The 18,633-nt window shown below is 47.7% G+C and overlaps 1 protein-coding gene across 1 annotated transcript in view; it reads left to right on the top strand.

Annotated features, from left to right (window-relative positions):
• The first annotated feature begins 15,218 nt into the window (after window positions 1-15,218).
• LOC147718655 (indolethylamine N-methyltransferase-like) overlaps window positions 15,219-18,633 on the top strand; it is a 441,276-nt gene continuing 437,861 nt past the window's right edge. Inside the window, exon 1 of the mRNA XM_086966756.1 lies at window positions 15,219-15,390. Within this exon, the coding sequence (XP_086822882.1) occupies window positions 15,243-15,390 (148 nt within the window). The 5' untranslated portion in view covers window positions 15,219-15,242. The remainder of the gene's footprint in view (window positions 15,391-18,633) is intronic.

Here is an 18,633-nt window from a genome sequence, read left to right as displayed (position 1 = left end):
CCCGAGCTAGCCATCTCTCCTCCACACTCCCTCTGTTCCATCTACCCACACAGGGACAGGAGAGGGATTGAACACTGGACCCAGCAAGAGATTCCATATCTATGGGAACCTCCCCCTCTACTGGCGTCCCGCCCTGTCATTTTCTCTCATCTGCCACTAAACATAAAGCGCAGGAACACCATCTGAAAATTACACTCTTGAGGAAAAACAAAATCACAAGCAATAATCCCAAACATGTGACTATCTAAAAAATGCAGAGTTTTGTAATGTAGCCAGCTGTCGCTGTGGCACTGCGCAAACACAAGTCCTAATCCTCACCGCTGTCCAACAATGTTAGAACTGGCTATTTCTGGTTGGCTAAGGCTGACGCCAAAGCTAGGCAGAAACCACCATTCTAGTCAGGGCAAGGGAGTCACATGCCAAGATAACCCCTGCTCACCCCCTTGGTAGCTTGGCACGAGCAGACAGGCCTATCCCGGAGGCAATGTGTAAAGCATTTGCACCAGCTCACAACAGCAACAACATCCTAGGCACACCAGAAAAGGAATTCCACAAAAGGTTATATAAAAATAACTTCTGTATTGTCAAAACACATCAGATAGAAATCACACATGTACATTGTGCCAACTGGCATGGGCAATATTCACAAGGGATTATTTACAGAGGACAGGGCCACATGGGCACCTGTCAGAATCAGCACTTAGTAGAAATAGCACTTCTAGGACTTAAGGTATAGTACAAAATAACAGTTATAAATCACAACGAGTAACTACTGGTAACAGGTAAGTACCACCTACGGAACCCTAACCACATTAGGAGCACGTCACGCAGGGAACTAGGACCTCACTAGGACCACCTGTACTAGAAAGAACAACCACCTAAGTATCACAATACAATTAGGGGTATAAGCAAGAACACATTACACATGATGCATCACAACATTCAGAGGTGTAGGGAAGGAAAACAAATGATGCATAAAACATACATTCAGCGGTGTAATAACAGGGCACATGATGCATCAAAAACACATTCAGAGGTGCAGGGAAGGAAAAACACATGATGCATAAACCAACACATTCAGAGGTGTAAAATCCAGGAAGACACATGATGCATAAAAACATTCAGAGGTGCCAAAACATAACTCAATAGCGCAAAAACACATGATGCCCAAAAACATTCAGAGGTGTAAGATCAAGGTGTGTAATCATATTAAATGCATTACATTTCCTAGCACCACATCACATTGCGCAAAGCTCACATTAGGCAATTACCATCACATAGATAATCACATTTTGCCTAAATAAAATCACATACCAGCCCCCATCTAATAAAGGGACTAAGGAGCCCTGTGTCCAGAATGTCAGGGCGCGCTGCCACTCAGCGCCAGTCAGGGGTGCGCCACTGGCGCAAAACCTAAACGTTGCAGGTGCCCACTACTTGCTGGGCACCTGGGAACAATCACAAGACCTAAACGGTGCAGCTGCCCACTGATTGCTGGGCAGCTGGGAGTCAAAACTGCGACAGGGTCCTCACTGACCCTAGAACAGAACTGCGCCAACTGTTGGAGCCACACAGGCTCTAAAAATACTCGTGTCCACGTTGGAGCCACACAGGCTCTGACATAACACATGCCCGAAACGTTGGAGCCACACAGATTCTGAAACTGTGCCACATTGCGCAGAACGTTGGAGCCACACAGGCTCTGAAACTGGTGGGGAGAAACACAGCGTGGGAGCCTCGGGGCTCCGACCACCTGACTGTGTCCCTCAAGAGCCTCTTAGGGCTTGCAGAACAATGGCACCTCAAGCCTCACTGGGCTCATAAATCAAATATGGGCGGTAGCCTCTCGGGGCTCGAAGAACAGAAAATTCCCCCAGAGCCCTTGTGGCTCTAAATCGACAAACAATGTCCCTTTTCAACATACATCAACCAACCAACCAACACCAGGTGCCCGGCCGCCTGACTTCCTTTTTGCGGCGCGAGGGCCTTAGCGGTGACACGAAGGGTAATACCGAGGGGTGGGCACCCTCGGTAAGCATTTAAAATACACAAGCCAGGTGGGCACTCACTAAGGACCATATAAACAGGGTGGGTACCCGTAATTGAGTATAATGAAAATCGGGCACCATGCAGGGTAGGCTCCTGCGAATCTCGGCTCACGAGCCAATTAAGATACAGCGCTCCCCAGGCACTGGTTAAAGATGAAGCGCTCCCAAGCGCTAGGTACACGAAGAGCGTTCTCAAGCGCTAGAGGTCAAAGGAAAGCGCTCCCAGGCGCTAGGGCAACAGAAAGCAGCAAAGTCCTTCAGGGATCCAGGGGCTGCAGTAGTCCAGGGGCTGGGCAGGGCCCAGGGAGGTGCAAGCCTTCCCCTGGGCCCCAGCAGCAGCATGCTCCTGGCAGATTCAAGTGTCAGAACAAGAACATTTTTGAAGGGGACACAGCCCCTTTTTATACAGTGAATTCCTTTGTCTAGCAGGGTGGAGGCAATATGAGAACCATCTAGAACTGGTTAAAGGGACTTCCTTTCACTGGCCAGGCTAAGGACATCAGACGCACCCCAGGGGGTGGAGCCAGCATTGTGTGGGGAAAACCCAGCCTCATTCAGGACCCTCAAACCAAACGGTCAATCCACAAACAGGCCCAGGCTCACTCCTCCCCTCACATCAGCATGCTAAACACTCCATTCACCACCGGGGCAGACCCTCCCAGACTCTTGGAGTCAGGCTCACCAGCCAGCCTCAGCCAATCACCTGCCAGACACAAATTACACAAATATGCCAACTTCGAGAAGTGGCACTTCTACACTAGACATAATCATGCCGCATATACCATGGCGCAGCATTCAATCTCACTAGTTTGCACATACCAAACTTGACCCTGCACTCTCCACACATCAGGAACTACCATGGGCATACATATTCCCCATTCATTCCTATGGGAGGGCAGGTCACTCTCACCACACACACAGAGAGCTCACGCACTGCGCAGAGGCCTAAAATCACCAACACCAGGTCACAGAAACAGGCTAGGAAAAAGCAAAAAGTCTTGGGGTGAACCTGCCAAAAGGGCCGGGTCCAACAGGTGCAGTGGTATATTTGCCTCCAAAGTGGGAGTGCAGGCTTTGGGTGTGTCCTTTTAGTAAAAAGCCTATTCATTACACCTCTGTGCGGAGAGCAGCTGTCATTCCTTTTCACTACATGTACTTTCTCACGTGTTTAATATAATGGCCCTTGACACTGCAAGATAATATGTGGCCTTCTGACATCTGCTGCAATATGGGTGTCATGGACATCACCGGGCAGTGAACAGCAGTGTGCATCATCTTAGTGTGCTTCTGTAGATGTGTGCAGTGCTTAACTTGGAAATTGTGAGAACCACAAATCTGACACCAATGTGCAACTGTCATTGTGCTTCAAAGCACAACATGGGGATATCAGTAGCTCATGACCATTGCAAAAGGACATTTGGGAGTTAGTATCTGTGTTGTTCCCTTAAAGTGACCCCATATGTGACAGAGACAACATGTTGAGCTGTATATCTATACAGTATGTCAGAAGGTGCACAGCTGTGTGTGTGGCCAAAGTTGTAGAAAAGTTCGATATGGTAGGGTGTTCTCACAGGAAGTGTATCCATCCTGAACGCTATCAATAATACTGGAAATGGTCGTGCATACATGCATGTGAATGCATCCCTGTATAGAGGCACTCCGCAGGGTTCAACAAAGACTCCCAAAGAATGTTCAGTAACTTTATCCAAATTTATATAAGTTTTTCAATAGTTTTAGATATTGTCAGCATATCATTTGTTAAATGCGATCATCATAATATCATTCTTGACGATTATACATTTGACTTTAACTCCGATGCATTTCGGGCTCGGAGGCCCTTTTTCAAGGAGTTCTAGAAATGAAGAAGATATTGCCATCAATGTACACAATTTGTGTACTACTTCTGTAAGTGATACTAATGAAAAAGAGGTGGTGTGTGATACATGCAAAGGTGTAGAATTGTGGTAAAAAGTCTCAACAAAAAACAACGAACATCATAGAAGGGGATATCGACAATCACCGGAGGTGTGTGGAGGAGAAAGTGATCGCGTGAAGAGTGGATTTACAGGTGTGGGTAACGGTGCCGAAACCTGTTAATAAAGCATTCCCGAGGTGTTGAGAAAGGTAACAGAAAAGGTGACTAAAAGGGTGGGTAAATAGGTAAATGGGGTTCATGTGCTACTTACAGATCCGAAGGTATAATATCGGTGCAACTGCAAGAAGGACAAAAGGCAAAGTTGTAAGAATCTATAAGCCGTGAGAAAGAATCTCAACAGACTACAATATTATGCGGTATGTGCAAAGCGACTTACTGAGAAGAGCATCGGCGTGGTCGTGCTATGGGTTCAATGGAGGCGGTGAAGGCGTCCTACGCGAACCCGGGGGATTGTGAAGGTATAGGATGGATTAGTCACGTGGCGTGGGTTAGATTAATCACATGTAGGTGAAGAAAATAGAATACGGACTGTGGGGGCGGCCATCTGGGTGAGTGATGGTTACGGGAAACAGTGTGAACAAGAGTAAAGGCACAGCGGTGGTTGATAAAGTTGTATGAAAAAAATCGGTGACAAAGTGAGTGAAAACACAAACAGCAGTACTATGGTAGTGAAACGTAACTGCTAAACAACAGTAATAAACAATAATAAACAATTTTGACCAATGGATAATAAACAATAGGTATTGCACATGGAACATTACGCAGTCAGCAGCAACGTTCTAGTATCAGGGGACCACTTAGGCGTGGTACAGACATCAGATGGTGGTATATCTAACCAAAGTTCATAGGTAACAGCTAAATTCGGTTCTGTTGTTGAGCCCGAAGGGCTTGGCTGATTGTAAACGGTAAATCAATGACATTTCTCATTGCAATAAGAATTTACGATTGTCTCTGCCTTCCGTTTTTTGTATGGTTTCAAGCTCCATTGGTCAATATTGTTTATGAGTTGGCACTAAACTGAACCTACATCTCTGCCTATTGCAGCATCTACCGAGGGCACGGAAGGACAGGGGATGGACACCAGTGGGGAAGCTTCTGGCCCAACTGCTACACATAAGCTCACTGACACTGATGCGACCAGCTACCCGGAGGGGAACAGGAGTGCCCTGGAAGACTCACGGCCGGAAATACCAACCTCAACATCAGCTGACTCCAGTGGTGACTCCTCAGTGTTGGCTGGCACAGGGAGTTCAAAATCTGCCCCTTCTTCCACCACAAATTTTCCAGTGCCCACCCTCCCAGCTGTTACCACTAGTGCTGTCCGTACTTGTAGCCCTAAGAAGGGTAGAGTGTCCTTCCCGCAGGCACCACTGCCCCTGCCACTGTCTCCCCTGTTGCTCTCAGTGTGGAGGCGATGGACCTTTTGTGCCAGCTGTCTGTAGGTTAGGTTGCCCTCCTGAATGCCTTCCAGGATTATGACAAGAACCAGGCACAGGTAGTTGTCTTCATGGGGGGCTTGTATTCTGATGTGAGTGGGATACACAGATCTGTCCAGTCTTTGTTCTCCACAGTGAAGGCAGCCATTCAGCTGTCACAGTCTCCCAGTCCAGCTCCAGTCACTTCAGCAACCACCCTGCCAGTGACACCTCCTGACAAGAGTGCCCACACTCCAAAGCCCTCAGGTGCCAAGTCCAACACATGCAGCACACAACATCATCACTCCAAGTGGCCCGGAGCACAGACACCATCCCCAAAACACAAAACAAGCACACAGGAGCACAAAGGCAAAAGCCCTTCAAGTGACACTCGGGGCATCAGGCCAAGAAGCAGGCCTCACGCTCACATTCATCCAAATCACCCCATCCAAGGGCACTTACATCCGCACACCTGCCCCCAAAGACAAACAAACAGTTGCCATGTCTGCTGTGAATCTGGTGCCTGCAACAACCCAAACACCTTTCTAAGGCAGATTCACCCACAAAGTCAACTCCCACCCACACCCCTGTGAAGCTGGGCTTTACCTGGACAACAGATGTTGGAGGGGAGAAGGTAAGGCCACCCCAAGTATACCACCATATCCAGCAAATCCCCAAAGGGAGATCCACCTGCACCTGATACATCGTTGGTGGAGAGTGAGGCTGTTGTGCCCACCCCACTTCACACTCCTGCCAAGACAATTGTTGGCTATCGAATACCCAAGAATTTGAGACCCAACCCTCACACACCATGTCTCACAGCAGCATGTCTCCACCTCCCTGTGTCACCACGCCACCCGGTCCAAGCAGCCCTCAGGTTCCCACAGCCACTGATGCCTCTAACTCAGCTGGTCCTCTCTCTACCAGGTCCAGTCCTCCAGCTGGCCCCGGCAATCAGTACCTCCCAGTTCAACTGACAACCACATCTGAGGTAAAGTCCCCCTCCCAACCACATTTCTCCCACAGCAGTGCATGGACTGCCCATTTATATCCCCAGAGCTGGGATAAATCCCAAGGCAGTGGACCGTGTTACCCATTCCCTCTGCAGTTTCTCATGCACACATGTGCACACCAGACTGTGAATTGGCCAATGGCCTTGCTGTTGGTCACTTTGAATGCCCATTCCCTGTGCAGTTTCACATGCACAGAAGTGCACACCGGAACTATGGACTGACCAATGACCTTGCTGTTTGTCATTTTGGATGCCCATTCCCTGTGCAGTTTATCATGCATACATGTACATACTTTGAATTTTTTCTAGCCAATGGCCTTGCTGTTTGTTACTTTTGATGTCCATTCCCTGTGCGGTTTCTCATGCACACATGTACATACTTTGAATTTGTTCTGGCCAATGTGTATAGTTTTCAGAAATGTCTAGGTTTGTATGTTTCCATAGATGGCAACCAAGTCGGGTGCCAAAACTCAGGTGATCCCCTTGCAAAACCAGGTTGTTTGGGGATTGATAATTTTGATGCTTCTATAATAGGTTTTAGGCCCTTCCATGTCCATGGCACTTGGCCCACCAACACAGGTGACGTAGAATTTTTATCGGGAGATCTAGGGTAATGCTGATTTGTAGGAAATGTCATTTGTCCCCGGTGATGATCCCCAACTTTCCCAAACAGAAATGTGAGTAAAATGTGATTTGGTTAAGGTAAATTAGAGGTTTGTAGAGGATTCTGGGCAAGAAAACATTGGGGGAATGCATGGAAGCTATGCCTCCCTGCACTCCCATGGGTGTCTAGTTTTCAGTAATGTCTGGGTTTGGTAGGTTCCTTAGATGTCTGCCGAGCACAGGACCAAAAGCCAGATTGTTTTGCAATCTATAATTTTGATGCCTCTATAATATTTTCTTGGTCCTTTTGTATTGCAGGCACTTGGCCCACCCACACAAATGAGGTAGCTGTTTTATTAGGAGACCTGGGAGAAGGCTGGATGGTAACAAATGTGTGCAGGTCCAGTGATCCCACAGCGTTCTCACACAGAAATGTGAGAAACATCTGATTTTATTAGCACAATTTGAGGTTTATAGGGGATTCTAGGTAACAAACCATTGGGGGATCTATGCAAGCCACACCTTCATAGACTCCCCTAGGTATCTAGTTTTCAGAAATGTTTGGGTTTTGTAGATTTCCCTAGAAGGCAGCTGAGCCTGTTACTGAAAACCCAGGTGGCCCACCCACACAAGTGAGATGGTATTTTTATCGGTAAACTTCTAAGGGGAAGGAAATTTGTATCAGCCTAGTGATACCACAACTTTCCCACACAGCATTGTGAGGAAACAATATTGTTTTGTTGAGTACTCACATTTACAAGGGTTTCTGAGTAAGTAAAACTTGTGGGATGCAAACAAAGCTTATCACATATTGTTCCACTGGTAACCAGTTTTCACAACAATTTGAGGGCAAAAGATGTTCACTAGAGAGAAAGTATGCACTCACGGTAAAAAGCAAAAAGAAAACAACAAAACAATACTGCACACCCACTGACTAGTCAATCCCAGGCATTCTCATGGGATTAGGCAAAAGGCTAAGTAAATGGTTCCCAAAAAAAAACGTTATTCACCAAGCCTTTACAATATGCCATTTTCAAAAGACATGGTTAATAATTTCAACAACAGATCAAAAATCAACTGACTTACAGCTTGTGAGCGGTAAAGCTGTGTCAATGCACCAACCGGTTTACAGTCCATTCAAATGCCTTTCATGCATCAAACACAGAAAAACATTCACATTGCCAGCTGTGGACCCAACACAATACATCACTTTACAAACAGTGCCATTCAAGGGCCCATCACTCTCATACACCAACAGGACTCAATCAATCAATCAATCAATCAAAGACATTTATAGAGCGCGCTACCTACCCGTAGGGTCTCAAGGCGCTTGGGGGGGGGGGGCTTCTACTGCTCAAACAGCCAGGTCTTGAGCTTCTTCCTGAAGGAGAGGTGGTCTTGGGTCAGGTGCAGGTCGGCCAGGAGGGAGTTCCAGGTCTTGGCGGCCAGGTAGGAGAAGGACCTTCCTCCTGTCGTGGCTCTACAGATGCGTGGGACGGCGGCGAGGGCGTGGCTGGCGGATCGGAGGTGGCGTTTGGGAGCGTAGAAGTTGATTCGGTTGTTGAGGTAGCTCGGGCCTTGGTCGTGGAGAGCTTTGTGTGCGTGGGTAAGGAGGCGGAAGGTGATTCTCTTGTTGACCGGGAGCCAGTGCAGGTCTCTTAGGTGTCCGGAGATGTGGCTGTGTCGTGGGATGTCGAGGATGAGTCTGGCTGAGGCGTTCTGGATGCGCTGGAGTCTCTTCTGGATCTTGGCGGTGGTGCCGGCGTAGAGTGCGTTGCCGTAGTCTAGTCGGATGGTGACGAGGGCCTGGGTGACGGTCTTCCTGGTCTCTGTGGGGATCCACCAGAAGATCTTCCGAAGCATGCGCAAGATGTTGAAGCATGACGAGGAGACGGCGTTGACTTGCCTGGTCATGGAGAGGGAGGAGTCCAGGATGAAACCCAGGTTGCGTGCGTGGTCCGTCAGTTTGGGTGCGGTGCCCAGGGCGGGGGGCCACCAGGAGTCGTCCCAGGTGGAGGGCGAGGAGCCCAGGATTAGGACCTCCGTCTTATCTGAGTTCAGCTTCAGGCGGCTCGTCGCCATCCACTCGGCTACCTCTCTCATCCCTTCGTGCAGGTTGGCTCTGGCGGCGGCGGGGTCGTTGGTCAGGGAGAGGATCAGCTGGGTGTCGTCAGCGTAGGAGATTATGTTGAGGTTGTGTTTGCGTGCGGTGGCCGCGAGGGGGCTCATGTAGACGTTGAAGAGAGTCGGGCTCAGTGAGGATCCTTGGATGACGCCGCAGATGACTTTGGTGGCCTCTGACGTGTACGGTGTTAGGCGGACTCTTTGTGTTCTTCCGTCAAGAAAGGAGACGATCCATTCCAGCGCCTTCTCCTGGATTCCGACGTTGCTGAGGCGCTGCACTAGGGTACGGTGGCAGACCGTGTCGATGGCCGCGGAGAGGTCTAGGAGGATGAGGGCCGCTGTTTCCCCGTTGTCCATCAGGGCTCGGATGTCGTCAGTGGCGGCGATGAGGGCGGTCTCGGTGCTGTGGTTGGCACGGAATCCGGACTGCGATGGGTCGAGGGATCCATTTGTCTCGAGGAAGTTGGCCAGCTGTTTGTTGACGGTCTTCTCGATGACTTTGGCTGGAAACGGGAGTAGAGAGATGGGGCGGTAATTCTTGAGTTCGGTGGGGTCTGCTGTAGGTTTCTTCAGTAGAGCGCTGAGTTCGGCGTGCTTCCAGCTCTCGGGGAAGGTGGCGGTGTCGAATGAGGTGTTGATGATGTCCCGCAGGTGGGGTGCGATGACAGCGTCGGCTTTGTTGAAGACGTGGTGAGGGCAGGGGTCGGTCGGAGATCCGGAGTGGATGGAGTTCATCGTGTGGACGGTGTCTTCGGTGTTGACCGGGGTCCAGGCGCGGAGGGTGGTGGTGGGTGGTGTTGCTACGGTCGTGGCGTGCGTCGGTTGAGTGCTGAAGCTGTAGTGTATGTCTGCGATCTTGTTGTGGAAGTAGGAGGCGAGGGAGTTGCAGAGGTCTTGCGAAGGGGTGATGTCGTTGTTTCCGGCGTTGGGGTTGGAGAGCTCTTTCACGATGTTGAAGAGTTCCTTGCAGTTGTGTGCGTTGTTGTCCAGTCGGTTTTTGAAAGCCGTTTTCTTGGCGATGTGGATCAGTTGGTGGTGTTTCCGGGTGGCGAGCTTGAGGGTGGTCCTGTTGTCCGGCGTGGGTTCCCTTCTCCAGGCTTTCTCGAGGGCTCGGCAGTTCTTCTTGGAGCTCTTGAGTTCGTCGGTGAACCATGGGGCTCTCTTACTGCCGGGTCTGCTGGGCGGGGTCCTCAGTGGGGCGAGTTTGTCCGCGCAGTTGCTGATCCACTTCGTGAGGTTGTCGGCGGCCTGGCTGGGGTTCGCTGAGCTGGCTCAGGGAGGCGGCGAGCTGGTCTGCTGTGATCTTGTTCCAGCTTCTTCGGGCAACCTGTTGTTGGTGGTGGTGGGTCGTCGTTCTTCTGAAGGTGAAGTGGATGCATCTGTGGTCCGTCCAGTGGAGTTCTGTGGCTTGGCTGAAGGCGATGTCTTTGCTGGATGAGAAGATGGCGTCGAGTGTGTGTCCGGCGAGGTGGGTGGGTGTGGACACCAGCTGCTTGAGTCCAAGGTTGGCGAGGTTGTCGAGCAGGGTGCTGGTGTTGCAGTCGTTGTTGTTCTCCAGGTGGAAGTTGAAGTCCCCCAGGAGGATGTAGTCAGCGGAGGGGAGGGCGTGCGGGCTGACAAAGTCGGCGATGTCCTCGCTGAAATGAGTGCGTGGTCCCAGAGGTCGGTAGATCAGGGTGCCTCTGAGGGTGGTCTTCGGGTCGGTGTGGATCTGGAAGTGGAGGTGTTCAGCGGAGGGTGGGGTGTTGACGGTGCTGGTCGTGATGCGGATGGTGTTCTTGTGGATGATGGCGATGCCTCCTCCCACCTGGTTGGCGTTGCGGTCCTTCCGGGTGATCTTGTATCCTTCTGGGATGGCGATGGCGATGTTGGGCGCTGAGGAGGCGTTCATCCAGGTCTCCGTGATGAAGGCAACGTCAGGGGCTGTGGTGTCGAGGAGGTTCCAGAGTTCGATGGCGTGTCTGTGGACGGAGCGGGTGTTGAGCAGGATGCACTTGAGGTGGTTGCTGCTGGTGTTCGGCGTGGGAGGTGCTGGTGTCGGATAGGTCCGGATGCAGGTGAACTTGCAGGCGTTGCAGCTGAAGGGTCCGTGGACGCGTCGTGTGGTGGCTCTGCAGCATCCTGGGACTCGGCCGGTGTTGAGTGCGATGAGGGTGGCGGCGGTGTACGTCAGGCGGGTTGGTCTGGGTCTTCGAGGGCCAGGGGTCCTGGCACTGGGCGCGGTCCAGGCGCGGACGGGCGTAGACAGGCTTACCTTTGGCGCGCCTTCGGCGCACAATCGGCGCGCCCACTGCGCGTGACCGCTACGCGTTCGCACGGTCGCCATATAAGGCGAAGTGCGCGGGTGGGCGGAGCAGCTGGGAGGCGGGAGCGGGGAGGGTACAGAAGGGAAAAAGGGGCGGGGCAAGCAGCGGTGGTGGGAAGCGGGGAGGGGGAGCGGAGGGCGTCGAGGTAGGCAGGCAAACAGGAAGGAAAAACACTTACCACGGAAAACAAAAATTAAACAGGCACAAGTGGAAAGAACGCAAGTTAAGAGGCAAAGCTAACAAAAGAGACAACAGCCGGCAGGCGAGCACGGACCACGCCGCTCGGAGGAGGGGGCGTGGTCAGTGGCAGGAAGCGAGGCAGCGAGGCAGCTGGGCAGGGCAAAGGGGCACACGCAGCAGCTGGTGGCCGTGCGGCGCGGGGGTGTCCCACAAGTGGGTCACACTCACCTGCGTCGCACGGTCGCCATATAAGGCCAAGTGCGCGGGTGGGCGGAGCAGCTGGGAGGCGGGAGCGGGGAGGGTACAGAAGGGAAAAAGGGGCGGGGCAAGCGGCGGTGGCGGGAAGCGGGGAGGGGGAGCGGAGGGCGTCGAGGTAGGCGGGCAAACAGGAAGGAAAAACACTTACCACGGAAAACAAAAATTAAACAGGCACAAGTGGAAAGAACGCAAGTTAAGAGGCAAAGCTAACAAAAGAGACAACAGCCGGCAGGCGAGCACGGACCACGCCGCTCGGAGGAGGGGGCGTGGTCAGCGGCAGGCAGCGAGGCAGCGAGGCTGCTGGGCAGGGCAAAGGGGCACACGCAGCAGCTGGTGGCCGTGCGGCGCGGGGGTGTCCCACAAGGACTAACACACCCATCTCACCACCAGGCACTCGAACATCAGACAACTGGCAAATATACCTCAATCACGTCCATACACATATAACCTACCAGCCACCAACAGACTACCAGTCCATGCACACTGCCAGGCAAGCACCAGTCTACATATGCTGCCCACCAAGCAAGCACTAGCATACAAACCCACCAGCCAAATGCCAGTCTACACACCACCACCAGCCAGATGCCAGTCCACATGCACTATCATGCAAGTGCTAGTTCACATGCACCACCAGCCAAGCACCAGTTCACATGCACCATTAGCCAAGTGCTAGTCCACACACATCACAAGCCATGCACCAACGTATACACGCCAACCGCCAAACACCAGTACGCGCAAACCGTTAGCCGAATTCCACTTCACACACATATGCACACACAGACACACGCTCAGATACCTGTAGCCATGCGCAAACGCACATGGGGCAAATGGAAGAAGAGGGAAGGTGTAGAATTGAGGAATTACAGAAATTCATCAAATCATCTATGACAGACAGGGCCCACTTCCAGAACAGCAATATCACTCAGTGACAATCAGGTTTAAATGTCTTTTATTTGTCAAGATACTGAACATTTCCAACATTTTTACAAATTCATTGAATATGTCCATCTCTGATAAACGCAGAATTTGATACATTTAAAAAAAAACATGTCCCAAAGAATCTAATAGCAAAAATGTTCATTCATTTGCAGGACTTTGAAGGAAGCCATATTCTAGTGCCACAGTAAACAGAAGTGGGTGCACTGGAAAACAGAAGTGCGGCAACAGAAAGCAGGACAGTTCTATTATCATAACCACATGCTCAATTTCAAAGACACATCCTACAGCATGTTTTTAACAGGAGAGTATAGGAAGAACTGGCAAATCGATGAGGACAAAATCATCAATAGCAACCTATCAAAAAATCACCCTTCTTTTAAATTAGAAAATGGATCTGTGTGTTGTACCCAAAATTCTTTGAGCAGCATTTTGATCCAGATTTGGGTGCAGATTTAAATGGGATCGTTGAATAGCCATTCACTCAAGACACAGTGGTTCAAGCACTAGAACAATTGCACAGAACCTTTACCACAGGTAAGAACAATGTTCACATACCTTGGCTTTTAGCGCTTAAAACTGTTTTTTCAACACATCATTCTGTTTATAGGTTCTATTGAGCAGTAGAGATATTAGATGATTGGCAAAAACTAGAAGTAACACAAACATATTCCTTGTAGCACTAACTGCACAGCACATTACTTTATTGATAGCACAAACTGGGCAACAGTAGTTGCAAGGAATATGTAAAGAAAGCAATTCTTTGTAGCAAATATTTTGCATAATTTTTAGATAACTGCACAATTATAGGTTATTTATTTAAAATGCACTTTGGGGTATCTTGAGTGGAAATTGAATGTGTGGGCATAACTCACATTCAGATATTTCCTGAGATATGGAAAAGGAAAGTGTCTCAAGGTCTAGTTAGGGTTCTTTAACTACTTTTTATTCCATATTCCCCAACAATATCTCATTTTAACTAATAAGAGCCTCATTGCAGTGCGGTTCTGACTGCAACCATCTACTGATGCATCACGATGTGTTTGCTCGGAGACAGCAGTCGGTCGGAAACTCCTCATAATTCATTAAGAACTGTGTTTCTGTCATTGGCATTATGATGTCATTTTCCGACAGCCTTTCCCTGTTGGCCTTTCTGACTTGGAAAGGCTGGTCGTAAGTGACATTGAGGGCCCCTACAAGCCTCAGGTGGGGCTTCTTACACAGGGCCATTGGAGGGGATTAATTAGAAGTGAGCCTAAATATTTTCTGACATAATTAAACCTAAGGTGTGCCCGCATCTAAATTTGGCTGGTGGACAGATGGTATAGATACTCTGTTGCGGTTGCAATAAAGTCTTTAAACCGACAAAATCCCAAACTTAAATGTGTGACTGTGACAAACCTGGTTCAGGGATCCTACGTGACCTCCGTTTTAGTTGGCCTGAAATCTTGCCTAGTGTGCTATCCTTCTCGCAAGTCTTAAAAAAAATCATATCTCAGTTCCCTTTTTTAGATTTTAATCTTTTTGGTGTAATTTTGCTTATAACATTTTTCTCTATTTCTATAAATTACAGTGGGGTCTTTATTGCATTCTGCTTTTGAGTATTGTACTGTTTTGGTACTTTTAAATGCCTTACTCATTTTCTTTATACTAAACCTGTTTTCTCTGTGCCATACCTACAAGTGGTTGAGCCCAGGTTTAAGTTATTGAAATTGTTGCCTGGACATACCATGTTATTGACTTTATTACTTGTGGTAGATTAATATTCATCAAAATTAATCCACAGTTAACACATACACACAATCACATCCACACACACAGTCATACACACACACACATGCAGACAGACACACGCTCAGATACCTACAGCCATGCACAAACAAACATGGGGCAAATGCAAGAAGAGGGAAGCGGTAGAATAGAGGAATTACAGAAGTTCATCAAATCATTTATGACAGACAGGGTCCACTTCTAGCACCGCAATATCACTCAGTGACATACAGGAGTACATGTCTTTTATTTGTAAAGATATTTCACATTTCCAAAATTCTTACAAATATATTGATTGTGTCCATCTCTGATGAACGCAGATTTTGCTACATTAAAAAAAAAAACATGTCCCAAAGAATCTAATAGAAAAAATGTTCATTCATTTGCCGGACTTTGAAGGAAGCCATATTCTTTCAGTAGTCTATTGGCAATCATCTGGTACCATGGTAAACAGAGATGGGTGCACTGGTAAACAGAAGTGGGTCAACAGAAAGCAGGAGGATTGTTCTATTATCATAACCACATGCTCAACTTCAAAGACACATTCCACAGCTTGTTTGTCAACTGGATAGTATAAGAAGAACTAGCAAACCGATGAAGAACAATTCATCAATAGCAACTCATCAAAACATCAACCCATTTTGAAATTAGAAAATGGCTGCGTGTTTCGTACCCAAAATTCTTTTTGAGCAGCATTTTGATCCAGATTTGATTGCAGATTTATATGGGAACATTGAATCGCCATTCGCTCAAGATACAGTGGTTAAAGCTCTAGAACAATTGCAGAGAACCTTTACCACAGGTAGGAAAAACGTTTACATACTTTGGCTTTGTAGTGCTTAAAATTGTTTTTTCAATGCATCAATCCGTTTGTAGCTTCTATTGAGCAGTAGATATATTAGAAGATTTGCCCAAAAATTAGCAGTAACACACATACATTCCTTGTAGCACTAACTGTACAGCACATTATATTATTGATAGCAGAAACTGAGCAGCAGCTGTGGCAAGAAATATGTGAAGCAAGGAATTCTTTGTTAATGTTAATGTTAATGTTAATGTTATAATGAGTTTTTTATAGCGCTCAGCTACTCCGAGGAGTGTCCAGGCGCTTAGAACCCACAATGGTGAAGAGCAGAGGAAAGCAGGCAGAAACCTACTGAACAAAAAGCCAAGACTTAAGGTCCTTCCTAAATGCCAAAAGATTTCCATTCTAAGAGACAGAGGTAGGGCATTCCACAGCTGTGGTGCCAGGCATTTGAAGGAGCGGCCGCCGCAGCTGGCATGCCTGATCACTGGAACGAAGGCCAAAGCCAAGGAGGATGACCTAAGTGACCTGGATGGCTGCTAGAACTCCGTCCGTTTGCTGATGTACTTAGCACCTGTGCCGTGAAGTACCTTAAAGGCCAGAGTGAGCGCTTTAAAAACAATGCGCTTTCTGATTGGAAGCCAGTGAAGGGTTTTTAAAAGGTCACTGGCACTAGATCTCCGCTGGAGGCCAAAAATGGCACGCGCAGCAGAGTTTTGGACAATTTGCAGGCGCGTTAGAACTAATTCCGGAAGGCCAAGGTACAGCACATTGGCATAATCTAAACGAGAACTTATCAATGCCTGCACTGTAATTCTTCTGTGGTCCAGAGACAATAGGGGCAGGAATTTCCTAAGCATTTTTAGGAGACAAAGCATTTGCCCACTAGGCCCAGTAACTGAGGTTTCAGGGTGTGGCCATTATTGACCTGCACCCCTAGATTTTTGGCCACCGAAGAGGCGGCAGCGGGCGGAAACATGGCTGCCGGACACCAGGACTTCCACCTAAAGTCTGAAAGGCACCCGAAGAACAGCACCTCAGATTTGTCCGAATTATACTTAAGACTGTTATGCTGGAACCAGACAAATACTGCCTCAAGACAGCTCCGTATGCTCTCTCCATCGAAGTCAGAGTCCCTGTCACAAGCGAAGAGGAGCTGGGTGTCGTCAGCGTACGACACGATCTGGGCTTTGTAGGACTATGCCAGTGCTGCCAGAGGGGCCATATAGATGTTGAAAAGAGTCTTTGTAGCAAAAATTTGTTTGCATAAGTTTTGGAAAACTGCACAATTATAGCTTACTTATTCAAAATGCCCTTTGGGGTAGGTTGAGTGGAAACTGAATGTGTAGGCATAACTCACATTCAGATATTTCCTGAGATATCGAAAAGGAAAGTGTCTCAAGGTCTAGTTGGGGTTCTTCAATCCTTTTTTTTCAGATTTTCCAAAAATAACTCAGTTCAACCAATAAGGGCCTCATTGCGATGCAGTACTGTGCGCAACCATCTACTGATGCATTACGATTCCTATGCTCGGAGGAAGCAGTTTCCAACAATGTTTCCATGTCGGCCTTTCTAACTCGGAAAGGCTGTTAGAAAGTGACATTGACAGCCCCTAGAGGGACCCCTTTACCCCCGTACCTTCGTATTTAGCCCTGCGGTGCACCTATGATGCCCCTATCAACATCCCTATACCTTGTGGCAGGCAGGTGCCTGCCACACGGTGCAGGCATTATTTAAAAACTCACATTTTTCAATGGGAGCTTATGCTTTGGGTGGTTTCAGCCCATCACACAAGCTCCCATTGAAAAATTGATATTTGCAACTGCAAACCAAACAATGCGGAATTTTTTGCATAGACACAAAGTTAACCAGAAAGTTAATTTCACATTCGTTTTGTGGTTTAATATTATGAATGCTCCATTTGTTGCAATGTATCGCCAAAAAATGTAAAGAAATTAAAAATATCAGGATGAGAAAAAGAGTTGACATAATTAAATAAAAAGGTATTTAATATACATTACAATGGTTACAAGTATACTCAAGAAAAAGAATAAACATAATTTGAAGATATAAAAATATTGGGATCGATGATGTGTCAGGGAAGGTTCGATGTAGTTGAGCTGGGATAGTGGTAATATACATTATAAACTGACTTCCACTTTGTAGTATTGATGCAGTATCATTATTGTAGTTGTTATAGACGTGATAGAAGATGTAGTCACCAATGAGAACAATACATTGACAACATCCTTGCACCTGACGATGGACAGTAAATAATTAAACACACATGCCATGGTGACATAAATTTAGATCTCTTCGTTTTCAAACCCAACTTCCTAAAATAGCATAACAATGGCTAGTGTTTAAGCGCGACATTGTAAAGACGTAAAATGTGTATTGAGGATCTAATGTTTTGGCTCAGTGACAAAATATCGAAACTGAAAATGTTGTTCTACAAAAATATTGTGACAGAAATATTGTTGTCCAAAATATCGTCATCTTTATAATGTAAATTACAAAAATATGAGATTACAAATATTGTTATTACTAATAATTGTCAAAAGTATTGTGTTTTTTAACTATATGTAACTATAAATGTTAAACATATCAGAAACAGGACCAACTGACTTCTGGACCTCCTCATCTGTTCGGGCCCATACTCCCATTCCTCTATGGGAGGTTATGTTACAGCCGTAAATTGTCGGTAACTCAAGCTTCCATAGAGGAATTGGAGTCTGTGTTCATCCCTGCCCCATGTGGCGCCTACACACAGTGCTGGGATTACCAGGGGGCACCCTCAACATCCAACCAAAGGCTGCAGAGGTAATTCTCCGACAGGCTTTCCATGTCGGAAAGCATGAGATAGAAAGCCTGCCAGAGACCGATTATCGTACTTCCAAGGGTAAAAAGGCTGCCCTTTGGGATTACGGGCCAGCCTCTGACTGACAAATAAGCTCCTTGAGCCCGTCGGAAGCCATCCAGAATGACCAGCCGATTTAATTTCTGACCACCAGCATTGTAATGCAGCAGTCAGAAATTAAACCGAGATGCTGCCCCTCCATATATTTAAAATTAGCAGTAAAAAAATACAAATTAAATATTTATAGTTAATTCCAATATAAATATAACTATTCTATTTATTTAATAAAAAAACACCAACATATATATATATATATATATATATATATATATATATATTGAAAGCTCCGCAGGTCTGCGACCGGCAACCCGCAACAGATC

Source organism: Lissotriton vulgaris, chromosome 4_1 (assembly GCF_964263255.1).
Source record: "Lissotriton vulgaris chromosome 4_1, aLisVul1.2, whole genome shotgun sequence".
Taxonomy (NCBI): domain Eukaryota; kingdom Metazoa; phylum Chordata; class Amphibia; order Caudata; family Salamandridae; genus Lissotriton; species Lissotriton vulgaris.
The sequence above is the reverse complement of the archived record's forward strand: the minus strand, read 5'-3'. Positions and strand labels throughout refer to the sequence as shown.